Source organism: Acipenser ruthenus, chromosome 22, assembly GCF_902713425.1.
Source record: "Acipenser ruthenus chromosome 22, fAciRut3.2 maternal haplotype, whole genome shotgun sequence".
Lineage (NCBI taxonomy): Eukaryota > Metazoa > Chordata > Actinopteri > Acipenseriformes > Acipenseridae > Acipenser > Acipenser ruthenus.
In genome coordinates this window covers 27,973,557-27,992,551 of record NC_081210.1, presented here as the reverse complement: position 1 = coordinate 27,992,551, position 18,995 = coordinate 27,973,557, and the positions used below count along the sequence as shown (strand labels likewise).

Below are 18,995 nucleotides of genomic sequence, written 5' to 3'. Positions count from 1 at the left end.
TCCTTCCTGACAATGGACTGGAGAGCTTTGAGTTGGACTTTGAGAATCTGGAGTATTTCTTTTTCATTTCTTTTTTTTTTCTTATAGGGGGAGCTTTGATTATAAATCTAAGGATATTTTTTTAATATAGCAAATTTGCAAAGTGGAAGTAAAACCACAAAGCATGAAGGATGCATAGTGGAAAAAAACAAGGGAAGGGGAAGAGCAAAGAGAATAGCTCAGAACACAGCAAGGAGGAAAGGTGAGGCTGCAGGTCTGCACTGCTGGTGCTGAGAGAGGAATGAGTAGGGAGAGGACACAGCCACTAGCAGCAGGAAGAAAATAACAGAGGAAAGTGTTCAAAAGAGAAGCAAATAAGAAACAGGAAGGTGCCTGCCTGGCAAGAAGATATAATAAGAACTTTATGAATATTAAAAGGAGAGTGTGAATATGTCTACTGATTGACTATATGTATGTTGGACTCACATATACATTTACACTTTGGACCCGCACAAAAAAGTGTTCGCAAACTTAGCATTGCAGTGTAAATTTCAGTGCTAAACGTTCGTTTAAAATATGTTGCATAACATTTATGTTTGACTAAACATTTGTTTTATAAGTGCGCTGCTATTCTGGAAAACAGGCGTTTACAGACAAACGCTCCTTGTTTTTGGTCGTGGGGTCGGTGGAAAGCGGGCGCCGTTCTGAAGAGTCTTTTTACTCTATACTATACTTTACTCTATAGAGAGCGCGTAGCTTTTGCAAAATTAGTTACACTGCGGTTTAATACTCAGTTTTGCTAAATTACAGTAGTCGTCTAAACTTGTAAAGAGGGTTTTCTTCCCTTGAAACCCTACAAGTGAAAATGCATCACGGTGTCATTCTTTATAGCCTCAGGAAGCTTGAGTCCAAATATTTCTGTTCTGCCCACTGCTTGGTCCAACCTCTCTCCGCCCCTTAAATCCTTTGTCACTGCGGTATATAGAGCCCCGGCACTGTGTCGGGTGTGGAGGTGGACAACCAGGGACAAGAAGAATCATGAAGCATTTGGCATTGTTAACTTTTGCGCTTGCTCTTTATGTGGCATTAATCACTGCAAAGTCTCCATACCAGCAAGTGCTCCAGCACAGTCGGATCAGGGGAAGACAGCATGGGTATGCACGGGTATCTTTTTATGGTTTAAAACATAGATTATTATTATTATTATTATTATTATTATTATTATTATTATTATTATTATTATTATTATTATTATTGCAATAAAAGCTGGTATTTAAAATTGTATTTCACTGAATTAAGAAAATATTTTGGTGGGATATGAAAAATATTTGTTATATTGTTATTGTTTTTTTCTTTTGTTTTGTTATGCTTTTGTTTTTAATGTTAGGTTTTATTTATGTAATTTCTGCTTTTGAATCCACATTTTATACGTTTCCTTGTTCAGCTTGACCCAAAGTGGTATTTTCGCTTGTAGTTTAATTAACTGAATGTGATTATTATTATTATTATTATTATTATTATTATTATTATTATTATTATTATTATTATTATTGTTGTTGTTGTTGTTGTTGTTGTTGTTGTTGTTGTTAGTAGTATGTTGCTCACGTGAAACTTGTTCCCTAACACTTCATTGTTAGTTTGTTTAAATTGATACTTTCGATTGACATTCTTGTAGGAAACTCTTTAGTTCAGGGATTTATCCCGTTGTGTACATTTAAATTATTTTAGAGTTTTTAATGCACTGTTCCTGGTGTCGCCTACTTGGCGTGACCCTTACCTTTTTAACTTGGAACGTGACAGCAAACACTGGGTTGCACGATCAGACTGACTGTGTGAATACTGCTAGAACTTTGGACACAAATGTAATGCTGCTCCATGATACTGGGTATATAGTGCATGTTACACTTCTAAAAATAACAGGCAAAAGGACATTCTTGCTTTCAACGTAATAATTCTGCAAGAGGGAAAACAAATATATAGATTTGGAGCTCTGATAAAGAGGGAAGGGGTGTCGGTATGTTTGCAGTACACACTGCCGCTAGAATATTGGGGTGCACGAGTATTCCACAGTGTATTTGCAAGGCTAGCTTGATGAATCTAATACTCGTTGTTTTGTTTTAAACTCAGCCCCAATGTGTGCGCCCTGCAGCAGGTCCAAGGCAGCAATAAGAAATACTTCACTAACTGCAAGCAGTGGTATCACCGGAAGATCTGTGGCAAGCCCACGTAAGTATTTACGATAAGTCTTATTACAGATAAGGATGGCACAGGGCATTCCGGTACATTTTTAACAAGAGGTGACATTTTTTTTGTTTTTTTTAATGATAATTTCTGTAATTTCTATCTAGCAGCCATAAGTTAAAGTTTCATTTGATAAACATATTTAAGGTGGAACGGAAACTAAACGATTCTGCCTTAAGTAAGTTAACCATTTTAATTTAGTCTTGAACCCAAAGAAGTTTGAGTATTCTGTAAGTGCAGATCTGCACAAGAAGTATGATTGAATACTGTATGTTTTCAAGAGAAGGCTGCTATGTTTTGGTTTGTTCTTGGATCGGAGACAAAGAACCACTGGTGCTGTATTAAGTGGGTTTGTTCTGTTCTGGATCAGAACTGAACCAGTACAGCAGCATGATGTTTGGTGACTACCGTTTTGTACAGTTTGCTGACTCCTAGAGAAGACGATGTCTGGAATAAGAAGTTATATCACAGTCCTTTTAGAATCCTAGTGTTATGATAAAACTCCGATATTGTCAAGCCTCCTAACAGGAATTTGTCATTTTCTAAATGTGCCCATTCCCCTTCACCAGAAATATTCATCTACAAAACTTTCAACAAGCTTAAAACAATGACTGTAGTTCCCCAAAACAAGAGCTACATTATGTATATGATTTCATCAGTGCCCCATTGGGTGTACTGGCAGGATGAGCTCTGGAAAGTAAAAAGAAAAACGAATTTGAATTTCTCCACATAGGAGTCTGACTTTGCTTTTTCACAATGCTGGAAGTTATTAAACCTGATTAAGTAAGTGGCTGCATGATTCAACGGAAAAGCAACGTTTGTAAGGATTCAAATCATGTGCATTCCTTCCTTAAACTGTAATCCGAGGAAGTTAGTCGAAGTAACCATAACGGCTTGTCATTAAGGAGATTATCCCATGAAGCTTGTTTATTGCAGTGCCTGGTTATTAGAGACATTTCAAATGAAGTAAAACAAAGCACAGTCAGCAGTTTGTTTTCAGTGTAATTTGGGACTGAAATTGGAAACTGTTCCAAATCATGCAAGGCATTCTTCAGCTTTCTTGAGGCTACTTATTGCAGGAGGTGATGGAGCTCTGAAGAGTGCTGTGATAGGCTACACTTCTGTCCAGAGACTCGTGGTTTGGGCTGGGGACCTATCTGACCTCTCCATCAGCTGGTTTCCAAAAACAAACCAAAAAAAAGTTTACAAAAAGCAGATTCATTTCACATTAAACATGTCTGTCGTCAATTTATAGAACATTTTTACTCTGTTTTTCTCGATCCAATGAAAGCACCTTTTGAATATGCATAGAATTGGCTTTCCAGGAATGAAGACATCCCACATCTTACACTCTAAGCCAGGGGTCTCCAACCCTGGTCCTGGAGAGACACTGTGGCTGCTGGTTTTCAATTCAACCAATCTCTCAGTTACTTAATTGAACCAATTATTGGCTTACTTAGTCACGGTTAACAGGTAAGAACATAAGAACATAAGAAAGTTTACAAATGAGAGGAGGCCATTCAGCCCATCTTGCTTGTTTGGTTGTTAGTAGCTTATTGACCCCAGAATCTCATCAAGCAGCTTCTTGAAGGATCCCAGGGTGTCAGCTTCAACAACATTACTGGGGAGGCGTTCCAGATCTTTAGCCACTGATGGTGGAAAGACAGCTATAAAACCTGCTGAATAGGGGCTCTCCAGGACCAGGGTGGGAGACCCCTGATCTAAGCAAAGCGTTTTCATAAAGAACCTTTCACTACAGCTGCACAGCATGGCAATGGTTACTAATGAATCTACAAACATCCATTTGCATTTATAATAATAAAAAAGTTTCCCTTTCTTAATTGTATTGAATAATTCCTATGATTTGTAAAGAGAAATTCAATATAAAATTTGACATAGGATATTTCTTATCACTGTATGCATAAAATATCTAGTAAACTAGCAGGTTTTTTATATTGAAGCATTAACTGTGGTTGTAAAATGAATGTTACAACTTGAGGTTAACAAATTCAAATGCTATGAAACCCTTCTTGCTAGACGATCATGCAGCAGGCTCATCCGTGGAGATACAAGTCTTACTCTCAATATCAGTGTCGCGGGGAAAATGAATCTAAACTAACAAGGTTGTGTGGCATTTTACCGGCGCGTGAGCAAACAAGCTCTTCAATAGATTTACACTTTTCCAAATGACGCCGTGTTGATGAGCAGAAGTGAAGCTTGATCTTTGCAGAGTAATTCTCTGAATTCAGATGTTCAGCTCAGGTTTATTGGTGGAATGACTTTCGGCTCTATGAACGTTTGGGATGCATCCTCTATGTATCCAGCATCCACCCCAAGCCCCACTCAACACAATTCATTTATTTCTAGGTGGCTACGGTAGGGACGTTTTGGTTGTACAGTAGGTTTTGATGTCTGTAACTATAAAGAGCATGATTCCATTGATTGCTTTGTTGTTATGTTGCGAATGTGCTCAGCACTACGTGGCAGAGGAAACATGTCAAATCAAAATGAAGACAAGGGATTGTGTGTTCATTGCCAAGCCCTGGCATGTTCCTGATTGGTACAAATCGTGGCTCTTACTGGAATTGGAGGATATTAGTCTGATTGCAAAACCACATGTTTTCAGATTTCAAAATCGCTTTCATATGACTTTTTAATGGGTGTTTTTCTTGCTGTATAGTGAGCTTGTACGTCCCGGTGCAAGACCCCACGCGTTTCTTTATTTCTTTTCATTTAAAGCTGTTAATGTGATGGTTTAGTGGCTGGATGGGGAGATTCATGAGGGGATTTCCCTTTTCTCCCATAAAAGCAGTTGCATGGCGTCTTGCAGACTTCACTTGGCATTCAAAAATGAGCATTTCTGCTTCAGTTGCATGTTTTCTTTTTGGCCGTAAGAGTTTAAGCTCTCCTTAGATCCTTTTTTTTTCCGAAGGAGAGCACAGGAAGCTGTGGTATGGAGTCCTGCTGAGTGGAAGACCCAACAATCCCTCTCTTTGTATGGGAGCTGGGAGGTGGGGTTCAGAGAGGTTCAGGTCACATGGTTAGAGAGAGCAGCTGCATGCAGGCCTGCGGGTCCCAACACAAACACACACATACATACACGCACACACACGCACACACATAATCCCTGTTTATCCATCCATTGACAATCCACCTTCAATGCATTCCCCAGTGCACAGCTCACCTCACTGCACCGTTGCTGTCATAATCCACTTTCACTTCTAAGCCGCCTGCACACATTTATGTCACATTGTTTGTATTTCAGTCTTTCTCAGCAGCATTGCGGCTGTTTAAGTTAAAAAGTGTACACTTCTGCACTCACTGGAGGGTTATGCAAGGTGACCGAGCAGACTGGGCTGCCTTCACCTGAGTTTGAAAAAAGAAAAGAGGGATTTCAAACTGGCACAAAACGAGGCATGTTTGAAGTTCTGGATGGCTTGCTGTTTTAAAAATGCTGTAAAGTATTAAAGTTATGCAATGCAGGGAGTATGCTCATGAAACAAGCGGTGAAACGACAAGTGTTGGAACATGTTCCAGACAAAAGGATCAAGATTTCCATGCACCTTTAATCACGTAACTACACTCCCTTCACTTTCAATCACATCAAACAGAAGCAGAAGATATTGGAGCACAGTTCAAAGTCTGCATGATGTAAAATTTCTGTACTTATAAAGACAAGCTGTATTTCTTCAAGGATTGTGCATGCTGAGGCTGCCTTGTCCGTATCAGGTTGTTGTGGTTATAAGGGCAAGGTTTGCAATAAATAGAGGCTTTATCTAAAATCAGGAAAGTTTTTTTTTTTTTTTTGTGAATGCAGCAAATTTCCACTTGTACATTACAGCTATGGCCAAAAGTTTAGCATTACCTAGAATTTTTTAATTGAGACATAATTTATATATATATATATATATATATATATATATATATATATATATATATATATATATATATATATATATATATGTGAACATAATTTAGATCTTTTTTTTTACATCATGATATATCCAAAAGACTACCGGAAGCCATAATAGTACACAGGGTATGTAATTCAATATTTTAACGTAACATTATTCAGCAGGTTTCATCCGACTTTATGAAGCAAAATTAGGGAATTCTATAGGGTGAAGCAAAACCTTTGGCCAGAGCTGTATGTTAAGGTGAAGCCCAAAAGGTGTTCAATGTAAATAAATGTTCTCCATTAAGAAAACCAGACAGTGAGACTGAGCCAACATGCCAACTGATACTGAGTCAGACCCAGTACTCCCACAGTGCTTGCTCGCATCCCTGACTAAACCGACTCCATAACTTAAAAAAATAAATAAAAATAAAAGCCATTAAGTTACTGTAATTGTCACTGTTGCATTTTTTAGAATGAAAGCAGTAGGAGGTCAGTGTTAATGAGCTGTGGCTAAGAGAACACTACTTTCTTTAGCCTACACTGCTTTTATATCTACTATACATGTTACACCATCCACCGAAAAGAAACATTGACAGGTAGAGAACCATTTCAGCTGTGTCTTGATTCACCTTCTTCACCTTTTCAACAGGGGCCATCTTAACACAGCCTTTTTAGTGTAGATGTGAGACAAAAGTGGAATCGTTAGTGTGAAATGAAATCCATGACCAGGATGCTCAAATATGGGCTTCCCAGGCTCAGTGGCATGTGTGCAGTTAAAATCTCTTACAGTAAAGACTAAAACCTCAAGAGACGAGAGCTTGGGTTGCTAATGTGTTCCCTGGCAAGTTCTACATGTTCTTCATTCTAAATATTTAGATTGCAAAGTGATTTACAGGATTTCATGGCAAGTAAAACACAGCCCAAGCGGACAGAGGAATTCTTTACTTTCCGGCTGACTAATAGTTTTGAATGGAATCTGAATTGCTGTCATCCTCATGCTATTTTCATTCCAGCTGCCAGCGTCTTTCTTGAAGCCATACAACATTGTCATACTTTTATTTTAAAGGGGTTTTTCACTCTGTTAACATCTGCCTTAGTAAAATGTTTAACGGCAGTGTTTATTAAAGATGTAACTATAGTAACGGTTAGCAAATTGGATCAGGTTTTATTTTATTATACCTTTTTTTATTAGTTTATAAACAGGTAGATGTATATTAAATAACTAACAACAACAAAAACAAATGAACACCATTAGTTAACATGTTAGTAAGGTAGTGTGTCATTTCAATGCTTCTAGTACATGCTGTCATACAAATAAAGCTGCATTGCCTAGTACAGAACGAACAAACCATGAGCTTGGTTCTGTCCCACAATGCCCCCCTCACTATCTGGTGCAGCGGCGTGTGATTCATTGAGGCAAGAAAACCTGCAGAGCTAAAAATGGAATTAGCCGAGCAAAAAAAAAAACTTTGTGACATGAACATGCACACTGACTTTTGGCATAGAACGTTGCTTTTCAGTTTGTTAAAAAAAATACGTGTGTGATGTTTATGTAGCTCTGACTCGAACCCTGTCCCAATATTATGTTCTAATGGCAACTTCACCTTTCATTGTGATCATGAATAGAGACGGTTATAAAAACTGGTTGTCTGGTTATTGTTATTGGCATTTAAAGCTTGTAAATTGAAACTTTACTGGGTCTATACGTTTTGTTCCTTTAGACGTAGCATGCTTAGTCTGTTATAAGAGTTTCTGAGATTAGGGTTTCGTTACAGTGTTTGCTAAAGAGTCACCTATCAAACATAAGAAATAAAAAAGTAATTTAACCAACACTACAAAAAATAAACATAACATGGATTACCTAATAGAATGTAGAAGAATAAAGGAAAATAAATGGAGAAATGCGCAATACCATGACGCCTCAAGGTTTAAATAGAAAGGAACAGTACATTGTTACATCATTAACTATGGAATAAATTATGTCACAAGCACATTCATAGATTTCAATAGAAATAAATGAGAGTAGTTAACTTGGCATCACAAGTCTCCACTGTCCCTTGACAAAGGTATGCTAAACATACCGAAATGTTTTTTTTCCACTTTTCTATGCATTTAATAATGGCTTTTCATTGCAGGGTGATCACCTATGAATGCTGTCCAGGATATGAAAAGCTCCAAGGGGAGAAAGGCTGTCCTTCAGGTAAGGAGAGCCGTACACTGCAGCTGTATTTATACTGCTCTTTGATTGTAGATTATTCTTTAGTAATGCAGACTGTCAGCTGATTCTTTGAGCTTATCTTAGTGAATCTATCTCTCACTGTCCTTGTTTAAAATCCTCTCCGCTCTGTGCTTTCTCCAGCGCTTCCCCTTTCCAACATTTACAACACCCTGGGAGTAGTAGGAGCCACCACCACCAAGATGTACTCAGAGAGAGCCGAACTCCAGCCCGAAATCGAGGGTCCCGGGAGCTTCACCATCTTCGCCCCGAGCAACGAAGCCTGGTCCACCCTGCCCGCTGTAAGAGCTGCTCTGTTCCCCTGCTCTCCGCTCTCGTCAGTGTAGAACAGCCAGTACCTATTGCACAGGTTCTGTCATCGGACCTGGATCATACTCCTGGGAAAAGTAGAAATAAAACAATAATCAAGGGAAGGGATCTGCAATTTGCACTTTTCTGCAATTGTATATATTATTATCCAGGATATGACCCTTGAGATGCGGCATCTCGTTTACAAGGTGGGGCAGCAGCCACACACGAGATCCAGTTACATCTTTCATGCTGAACATTACAAATGCATTTAGACTAGGGATTTTAATGGATTTATGATTAATCGATTAATCACACCTGTGGGCTATGATCGGAAAAAAGATTGATAGATGAATCTTGTCTACCTCAGTGTGGTATCAAAAACCTTGAAAAATGGCAGAGGGCATACCCAGTATTTCACAATATGTCTTTCAATACAATTTCAAATATCACCAGCAAACGGGTGTGATTAATCAATAAATCGTTTGTAGATAGGATGATTAATCGATCAATATAACATGTCACGATTAAACCCCCTAATATTGATAATATAAAAGCATCAAGTCAAACACTTACCAATTCACTAAAATATGACAAACGCAGTCTGTCCGTTCATAGAAGCAGCAAGCTGTTTGTTAGGAAACAAACACGGAATTGGAAGTGCCACAAAGCCTGTCGGCACTTGAAGCAGAAGCTTCTGGAGAGCTTTTACCAATACATTTTATAACTCTGCTTCTGCTTCGCTCTGCCCCGCAGGAAATCCTGGATGCCCTTGTCAGCAATGTGAACATTGAGCTGCTGAATGCACTTCATTACCACATGGTGAACAGACGCCTGACCACTGAAGACCTGAAGCACGGAATGGTTGTGCCATCCATGTACCAGGACTTGAACGTGCTTATTCACCACTATCCCAATGGGGCGAGTATTACTCATTTACAACTGGTCTTCACAGCCTTTATTATTGGCTTTTTATCAATATAATACAGGTTTAGATTTCAGAAACTTTTCTAGACTTTACAGCAGACCGGAACAGTTTCATCAATATTAAACTGCATTGTATTCATAATCATATTTTATGTATTCACTAAATGATTTATGACTTAAAGCTTTATGCACAGGGCTCACTGTTTCAGCTCTAATTGAAAATAGGTAGACAATCCTATAATTAATTAGATAACTGTCATTAATGAATCCTGCAAGCCACTGTAGACAGAAATCCATCAATTATTAAGCAGATAAATTAAGGATCGACTGGATTACAGAGGGACGAGACAAAGGATGTGTTTTTCAACCAACAACAGCCATACTCAACAGTTTTTTTACAGTACATTCACAAGCACAGCATTACTATTCAAGTGCCTATAGCATTGTCTTTTTGAATCAGGACCATGACTGTTGTATCCGTTGCAGTTGTGAAGGTATACTGAATTGAGTCCAACCATACACATTCAGCGAACGAAATTCTCAATTGTTTTCGAGTGCATGGCCAAGTAGAGGGCTTGGTTTCTGGCTTTCCTTCCTGTGCTGTAACAGAGCATGAAGCCCAACAGGGGAAGGGTTATAACTGGGTCTCATTCTCCCTGCAGATTGTGACGGTGAACTGTGCCCGTCTCATGAAAGCGGACCAACACGCTACCAATGGAGTCGTTCACGTCATTGACCGGGTCATCACAGCCGTCACCAACACCATCCAGCAATCCATCGAGGGTGACGACCTGCTGGAGACACTGAACGTGAGTTTACCAATCTCCCCCTGGCAGCACCCCCCAGCAAACCTGCAATAACCTTTGCAGAGAGGCTCCCGGGGATCCAAAAACAGGGCCGTTATGCCAGCCAGCCTCCATACACAACTCCACAACCAACCAGCAAATTGGGTGCAAAGCCTCTTTTAGATGTTTTATTTATTTCACAGACTAAGTAGCTTTGTTGGGTCAGCTGTAGAGATGACTAAACCAACTGATACCTTTGTGTCTTCTCCCCCACCCCCTTCCCCCAATGTGCTGCAGACGGCTGTAGCCGCAGCTGGTCTGGAACAGGTCCTGGACAGCGAGGGACAGTACACTTTCTTTGCTCCGACCAATGAGGCCTTTGAGAAGATCAATCCAGAAACCCTCAACAGGATCCTGGGAGACCCTGTGGCTCTGAAAGGTGAGGGGGAGCGCATTTGGAGCTGTTTTGTTGGTTGGGTTTTTATTGAAGTTAAAGTGCAAGTAAAGGTAGCTGCTGCTCGATGGGGATTACAAACACATAAGGTCTATGGATGTAACCGTAGAAGAACTGTGGATAAAATGTGCATGTTTGTGATCAAATGAAAGGCTTCATCAATGGGAACGACCATCTCAAGTGTTTCCCAAAGGGTTAAATGGATAACAGTAAGATTTGATATTAGCTGTAACAACACAGTAATTACACATATGGATGTGTACTGTAGTTACAATGCAATAACATGCTTAATTACATAATGTATTTACACAGGTGGCTCTAGATTAATTATGAATACATGTACAGGAGCAATATTCAAGACATGACAAAATTAGTTAACAGAGTGGTGAAGCAACTCACCAGAACAGAAAACACCAAATTGCTTGGTGACTTGTGTCTGAATCAGGGTTTTTTCAGGAGCTCGAACAATTTCCAACTTTTTGTAGCATTCTGAAAATATGGAATAAACCAATCACTTTGCCTCAAGACACTCTCACGATGGCGAGTCACATTTGAAGAGATTAAATTTGAATTTAAGGCTGATGATGATGAGTTATCAGGTTACAAAACAGTACTGTATCAGTTGTGAACGAATCGCTAGCGGTGCCAAAAAGGTGTTCTTTTAAGTGAAGTTCCTGTTCCTTTAGGCGGAGCATTTACAATGAGAAAAATCTGTTTCTCCACAAGGGTGTTCTCTTAGGTGAAGTGTTCTCTTAGGAGGTGTTCCTATACACGGAGACGGCTGCACTGGAATGTTTGTGCATTTGTCTCTTGCAGACCTGCTGAACTACCATATTCTGAAGACAGTCCAGTGTTCAGAATCCATCGTGGCAGGCACACCCATGGAGACCCTGCAAGGCACTGCCCTGGAGGTGGGCTGCGATGGATCTGAGATGACCCTCAACGGCAAAGCCATCATCACCAGCAAGGATCACCTGGGAACCAACGGTGTCATCCACTACATCAGTGAGCTCCTCATCCCAGATTCAGGTAAGAATTGGCCTTGTAGAGTTTACTGGAACAGAAACCTGTGGGACTAAGGAAGGTTTTGGTTATTATTCTGAAACTTTATTTTTTTGCATGCTGGTAAATTTGAGAATGAGATCACAAGCAGTTTTTTATTTCTTCCAAGTTTTAGGTCACACATGCACATAAGTATTTGTGACTTGAAGCACCTATTCCATTTGGTGGGCATGAATTGGAAATGACAAAATGTACTGTAGATGCAGCTCTTCAGTGATTTGAATGTGCTGCTACAGCACAGAATGAAAGGAATACATTTAAAAAGAATTCCCCAGGCTTTGAGACGACACATGGATTAGAGAGGTTTGAAAAGAACATTGAGTATTAATTGGTAACACCTTCTCACGCTCCTGCGATCTTTCTCTGAAGCCAAGACCCTCGCTGAGCTGGCAGAAGGCTCCACAGTGAGCACAGCCCTGGATCTCTTCAGTCAAGCTGGCCTGAGCTCCCACATTACTGGCAGCGAGGCTGTCACCCTGCTGGCACCCACCAACGATGCTTTTAAAGGTAGGGATGTTAGAACCAGCCAAGTTGCATCAGTGCATTAATGAGTACATCTTCAGAAAACATCTTCAGAGTTATTATTATTATTATTATTATTATTATTATTATTATTATTATTATTATTATTATTATTATTATTATTATGCCATTATTTGCAGATACCACATTAAGAGTTACTCCAGAAGTGAAGAGGCTCCTCAGGAACCATATTGTGAAGGAGCAGCTGTCCTCCAAGCACTTGTACCATGGACAGGTCCTGGAGACTCTGGGAGGAAAGAAGCTGAGAGTCTTTGTTTACCGCAATGTGAGCTTCTGAATTGCACCCTGCTTGCACGGTGTAACACATGGGGCAGTATCCTGGCTTGGGTGTGTTTTTTTATTTTTTATTTATGTTTATTTTGTACTGTATTTTTCTATTCCTCTTCCCCAGGCTGTGTGCATTGAGAACACCTGCATTGCAGCCCATGACAAGAAAGGGCGGTATGGCAGCCTGTTTCACATAGACAAGGTCCTCACTCCACCCGTGGGCACTGTCATGGATGTTCTGAAGGGAGACAATCGCTTCAGGTAAAGGAGGCTGGCATTCCCATCAGTCCTCTGCATGCTAACAGGCAGGAATACAGTGTCTGTCCGGCAGAAACCCAGGAGACCGTCAACTCGCTTGGGCGATGGTCGTTAATAGCTCCTTTTCATTTTATGTCTTAAGTTTTTGTTTTTTTTAAGCAACAAATCTAAAAAGAAGAGCAAAACTATGATATGACACCCATAAAAAAAAAATTAAAAATGGCTTAATTTAAAGAGGGCCCAATGCTGTGGATCATCCGGCGTTTGTTCTGCCTCTTCCTACTGCAGTTTGAGCCACTGAAGTTCTTTTTGTTTTTATTCTTTTTTTTTAGACAGGTTCCTGTTTATCTTAGTAAGTTTTAATATCTTGAATTTGCAGCACGCTGGTTGGTGCTATCCAGAGAGCAGGCCTCACAGAGATGCTAAACCAGCAGGGTACTTACACAGTCTTCGCTCCCACCAATGAAGCCTTCAGCGCCATGCCTCGCGGCGAGCTGAACAAGCTCATGGGTAATGACTCTTCACACTGCCTTCTGTTAAACGCTGCATACCGTTCAGTAAATGCAGGGGAAACCGAACTGAGATGGGCTAGACTGCCTCCATTTCCACAAACTCAATGGTTTTCTTATGCTGTATATTCAGTAGAGGTTTGCTGACAACTGGTACTCGTACTCAGAATTGTCTTTAAGAAGTATTTATCGACAGGTATTAAATACATCCATTCATTAATGTGTTGATTTCAAAACAAGAAAAGCTGTCCTTCCCTCACCTTTGTAGGGTACCTATCTAGGGTAATGAACTTCCACAATGAGTGTTTCAAAAGCTGATTGGAAACTAATTTTCATATGTTTATATTTAGTACAATTAGTTAAGAGTCGGTGTTCTGTATATTTAGATACTTAAACTTTTTAAAGTCTAAACTTGACCAAAATAGCATTCTTCAAGAAGGTGACGTGGATTATAGATAAGAGGTAATGCTTTGATCAGATCAGCTGAGATTTTAATGGAGCCTCTTATTGAATTTGCAGGGTGATCTTAAATGTGTTGAATTGCTAGAAACGTTGTGCTTGCTGTCAGTTGAAGAACATGAGCCATGGTCTGTTTCCCTGCTGTATTCTGGCACATTACCATTAATGGCCTTTGTTCTTTTAATGATGTGTAAACATAGTGTACTCACCTGAACTACATCTGGCATTATAAACGAAGAACACCATGTGACAATGACTTTAAGCAGATGTAAATAATGACGATACGGTGAAGAAATATGAACAGAGGCTCTTTAAGATGTTTAGATAACTGAAGTCCACACTCCTCAAGTATTTGTTTTACTGTTATGTGACTAATTCCCCGAGGTGTTTATTACAGCTGAAAATCCTGAAAAAGGTATCCAGAAAAATACGTACTTACGGTGTACCACTGTCCAACTGGCCCAGGCTAAGTCTCAAGAGACGTATGTGCTTTGTTGACAACTAGGGGTCTTTTTTTAAGCAAGCACGTTGTTTACCACTATCTGGAGTTTGTTTTTTTTGTACATGTATTTAACTGCAGTAGTGAGAAACAGCTCAAAGGGTGGTGGTTTCAGACTTCTCTTTTGTCATGGCTCACACAGGTAACTCGCGGCAGCTGTCTGACCTCTTGAAGTACCACATTGGGGAGGAGCTCCTGGTCAGTGGGGGAGTGGGATCTTACACCAGGCTAAAGTCTCTCCAGGGTGACAAGCTTGAATTGAACATGGTAGGTTCACAGGACTGACAGCACAGCGGAGGAGCATCTCTGACATGGCTTTCTCACTTCCAGTCATCAGAACCAGGGCCTACTTTGAAGTTGCATAGGTGTCCAGAGGATTTCCTGCTAGTTTTCTTCTGAAAAATGATATCTTTTTTTTCTTTGCCTTCACACTTGCTTCTAAAGGCTTTGAATATTTTGTTCAGTAAGAATTAGGAGTTGCCCACTGCATCAATTACACAGTATTAGCACAACTTATCTAACACATTAATTCTGTCTATTATTTACTTTTGTAGGAAAAATACGTTTAGTTTTCTTTATATCAACAGTAGTAACAAAATAGAGACAGAATGTATTCTGATAATGCAGTTCTTTCCATGAATAAATGTAAAAAACTTCTAAAGACCATTAAAATATCCTTCACACTTTAGCACTTGGTGTCCACATCATCTACTGATGGGAGAATGTGGATCTCTTCAGGGTGATAAGCGTAAAAGACCTTTATTTGAAATGTTTGTCATTGAATTTATTTCCTTTCTTTCAGTATTTCTAGATGCACCACTGTGTTATAGTTAGGGACAATGAGGCCACTTCGACTATAATATATATTCGACTATAGATCTCAGGAGTGCTTTTTGACTGCAATTTGTGTCTAAAGATACAAGTTGTCCTAAAGAGAGACAATTTAATTTTCTTTCAGAGGAACTACACTGTAAATGTTAACAGGGTCCCAGTGGCTGAAGCAGACATGATGGCTACCAATGGGGTGGTGTTTGCAGTCAGCTCAATCATACAGCCTGTTGGTAAGGAATCCTTTCAGTCTTTTCATTTATTACAGAAGTGACTGGTTTGTGGCATTTTATATCAAATTGATGAATAATTTCACATAGATGCTATTTTAAACTAAGAAACGTGAGTCGTATTATATAGAGGTGTAGTAACTGTGGAGTAACTACCTTGTGATGAATTATTTCACCTTTCCATTAATTAAAATGCTAGATGTTTTGGATGTCACTGAAATAATGTTAACACTATGTCTGAGTTGCATGTGCTTGCTGAGATGAGTCATTCTATTCAGTTGATCTGAACAGTAGCTCTAAGTAAGACTATCACCATATACAGTAGCTCTAAGTAAGACTATCACCATATACAGTTCTCAATTAGAACACTGCTGAAGGAACTAGAGTAAATGTTTTTATACCACAAGCGTGGCTATATCTAACAATTTTGTTATTCCACTCAAGTGGAATGAATGCAACAACATGCTGACCAGGACGAGTTTAGAATGTGTCTTTGCTTACATTCCAATCCAGTGGTGTGCTGCTGAAATTCAGGACAGAGCTGTGCTCTGTTTTATAACAACTTTAAAATTGTCTGAAATAATTTCAGATTTCTGATGTTGTTTTGATTTGTACTGTCAGGGCTTGTGGTTTACTGGGGCATCCTCCGAAGGCGAATAAAACCCCTACAGCATGAACAGTCATTCAGTATCCGCTATGTCTGCTTGACTTCTTATAGTTTCATGTTAGAATTCTGATTGAGCATTTGGATGTTGTGGACGATGGTTTTGTGACTAACGTAGTTGCATGGTGACCTGCACCTGCTCCCTGACTGTAAATGAGAGGTGTCCTGTACAAATCTATTGAAATGAAAAGTGGGAAGTTAAACCAGGTGTAACAGCCTGAGATAACATTCCTGCTGCCGTCTTAACTCTGGTACCAGATGGTTTAACCGAAAGTTTCACACAGGTTGACAGAAACGCCCTACTGTTGGTTTCACACATTTTCTCTTGCCATCAACAGCCAGAACTGCAGGAGACGAGGCTGCAGAAAGTATCGTCAGGCAAGACTCAGCCATGAGGGTGAGTTAGTATTCAGATTGGTTATTATTACTGCTGTTATACTGAGTCGGTCTTTATTGGACCCTGTCACGTGACAGCCAAGAGTATGAAGAGGATGACAGACCCAGTAGCTAGAGATTATGTAAAGCCTGGAGATTGTGAATTTGATGAGTGGGAAGGGGATTAAAACCATATCAAACCATCATCATCCACTGTGCATCTTTGACGGTTATCAGATATTATTATCATGACATGTACTGTATACAGTGCCTCAGCTAATTGCAGTCACAAGGGTTCGGCAGCAAATAGTTCTCTTAAAGGTTTAGAAACAACACGGTGGTTTAAAAACACATATGTAGCGTGTCATATAGAAAGCTTTATAAATGTTCACCAGAACAATACGTTTTATTGATGAAAATTGAATGCACTTTGTCTTTTGTTCAGATTTAAATTGAGAGAAAGGTTATTCAGTATTCATCGTGTATTATTTTGAAGATTTTTTCTTTTTATTTCTCTCACCCTTTATTTTTGATTGCAGGCTCCAATCCAAACAATCAGACCAGGTAAATATTGATATATGCACATATAAATAACATGGGCCATATTCACAAAGCTTTTATTTATATATATAAAAACATTTTTTATTAAAAAGAACAAAGTGATATTAAGGCGTTTGTATGTCTTTATATAACTCATGGGTTAAAGCTTTGTGAGATGGACTCCATATTTCCTTTACAGTCCATATTTCATAGTTGCCGTTATGTTATTAGTTTCGTCTAAAGTAGGTGTAAAATATTCATAAGATCCTGTAAAGCCTTAAAACAGGGGTGTCCAATCACGGTCCTGGAGTGCGATTCCACTCCAGGTTTAACAGGTGATATGATGAGCTACTTCAGGGTCTGGATGGAGGTTTGATTGGCTCAATTAAACGATTAAGAACAGGGTTGGAACAAAGACCAGGACTGGAAAAGCCAACTTTCGCCACTCCTGCCTTAAAAGAACTCAATACCATCAAACTCCAAATCAAAAATGATCATAAGAAACTCAAGTAAGTCTGGAACTTATTTTTCTTTTCCTCTTTTCTTTAGGTGAATTAGCTCGTAGATATCACTCTAGCAGACAAGTCAGACGCACCCAGTAACTTCCATCGTGACAGAATGCTTCGGAGTCACTCCAGACAGACCCTTCCCGTCACAGCGATTGAAAGTGATTCCTTATGTTCTGGAACACATTATTACTCTCGAATGTCAATGTGTATTCCTTCATTTGTATTCACCATCACATCAGCGCCTTTAAAAAAAAAATGCTTACTTGACTTATTTTACCACATAAAAAAAAACTAAACCTGTACAGATTGGTTGGATGTTTGGGGTAAGTGTACATTATCTGCTGACTGTCTCATTTTGTTAACAGTGTACGTAATTGAATTGGTTTAAAACATACACATGAGAAACGCCTTCCTGAACTTTAGTTTCAAGCAGAAATTGTTAAAAGCTGTTGGTTTTTTTTTTTCTTCTTATAAATGTAGCATGATTGCATGGTATGAGCAATAGCAGAAGAAAACAAGTTATTTCATTTCTGTGTCAACAAATGTTTAGGAGACACAGTCCAAATATTGTTTTACAAATGCTGTCGTTTTGATTTCACAAAGTGTAAAATCACAAACACAAACTTTTTTTGTAAAATAGCCATGTCTACTACCATACAAATAAAGAGTTCATTTTGTAACAAAAGGGTTATGAGCTGGGTAATTGCATCAGGTCTTGTTGAACGTGTGTTATATATATATATTGAAGTTCTATTATAATGGAGGTGCTCTGTGTGTTAAATCTGAGGTTTAGGTTACATACCTAATTCCGTGGTATAATGTTCCCCATAAATGTTTCCCATAGTAATCTGCAAATGTAACTTAATCATAGTGGTTATACATTTATCATTCATTTTACCATTCGCTTTCAGTGAATATAAGTGGCATGTAATCATGGCCTACCCGATTGCAGGATCTCAATCCAGTAAAGACCTGAGAGGCTGTTGTTTCCAATCCAGATGATCCCAGGGTACTGCAGGATACTTCACACTCTTTGTGCTTGGGAAGATGAATGACCCTTAATAACATAGGAGACATGCACCAGCTGTTACAGCTACAGGACAGGACCCAGCCTGCTACTAGACATGACCACAGGATTCCTGAGTTTTTGGCAGGGCAGGATGTTGAATAGAGATTTTGTAAGATAAATGATGATATTGAGGCATCTGGCTATTCTGGTGAGTTACTGATTAGCTAGAATATAAGTAGGTGATCATGAAGTCATGCTAGCTATAAAAGGTTATGCTGCTACACACAAAATATGGTATATAAATGATACAGAAGAAGACTGGCATTGTGTGGAGACATACCCTCAGACCAGGACACAGTGTGCTCATAGGCCACACTGTTGCTAATCTTCATACGGAGGCTTGGCTTCCCCAGTGCTGTCAATCACTTTTCAGAT

At 39.3% G+C, this 18,995-nt stretch overlaps 1 protein-coding gene across 1 annotated transcript; it reads left to right on the top strand.

The window, feature by feature from the left end:
• The first annotated feature begins 963 nt into the window (after positions 1-963).
• LOC117431240 (transforming growth factor-beta-induced protein ig-h3-like) lies at positions 964-18,236 on the top strand. The gene is made up of 17 exons (XM_034051992.3): positions 964-1,133; positions 2,107-2,205; positions 8,254-8,318; positions 8,478-8,635; positions 9,399-9,563; positions 10,232-10,378; positions 10,652-10,793; positions 11,625-11,837; positions 12,240-12,377; positions 12,533-12,678; positions 12,805-12,941; positions 13,318-13,448; positions 14,548-14,672; positions 15,364-15,466; positions 16,466-16,524; positions 17,042-17,066; positions 17,592-18,236. The coding sequence occupies exons 1-17, from the start codon at positions 1,018-1,020 to the stop codon at positions 17,642-17,644; spliced, it is 2,022 nt and encodes a 673-aa protein (XP_033907883.3). The 5' UTR covers positions 964-1,017; the 3' UTR covers positions 17,645-18,236.
• The last annotated feature ends 759 nt before the right edge of the window (positions 18,237-18,995 follow it).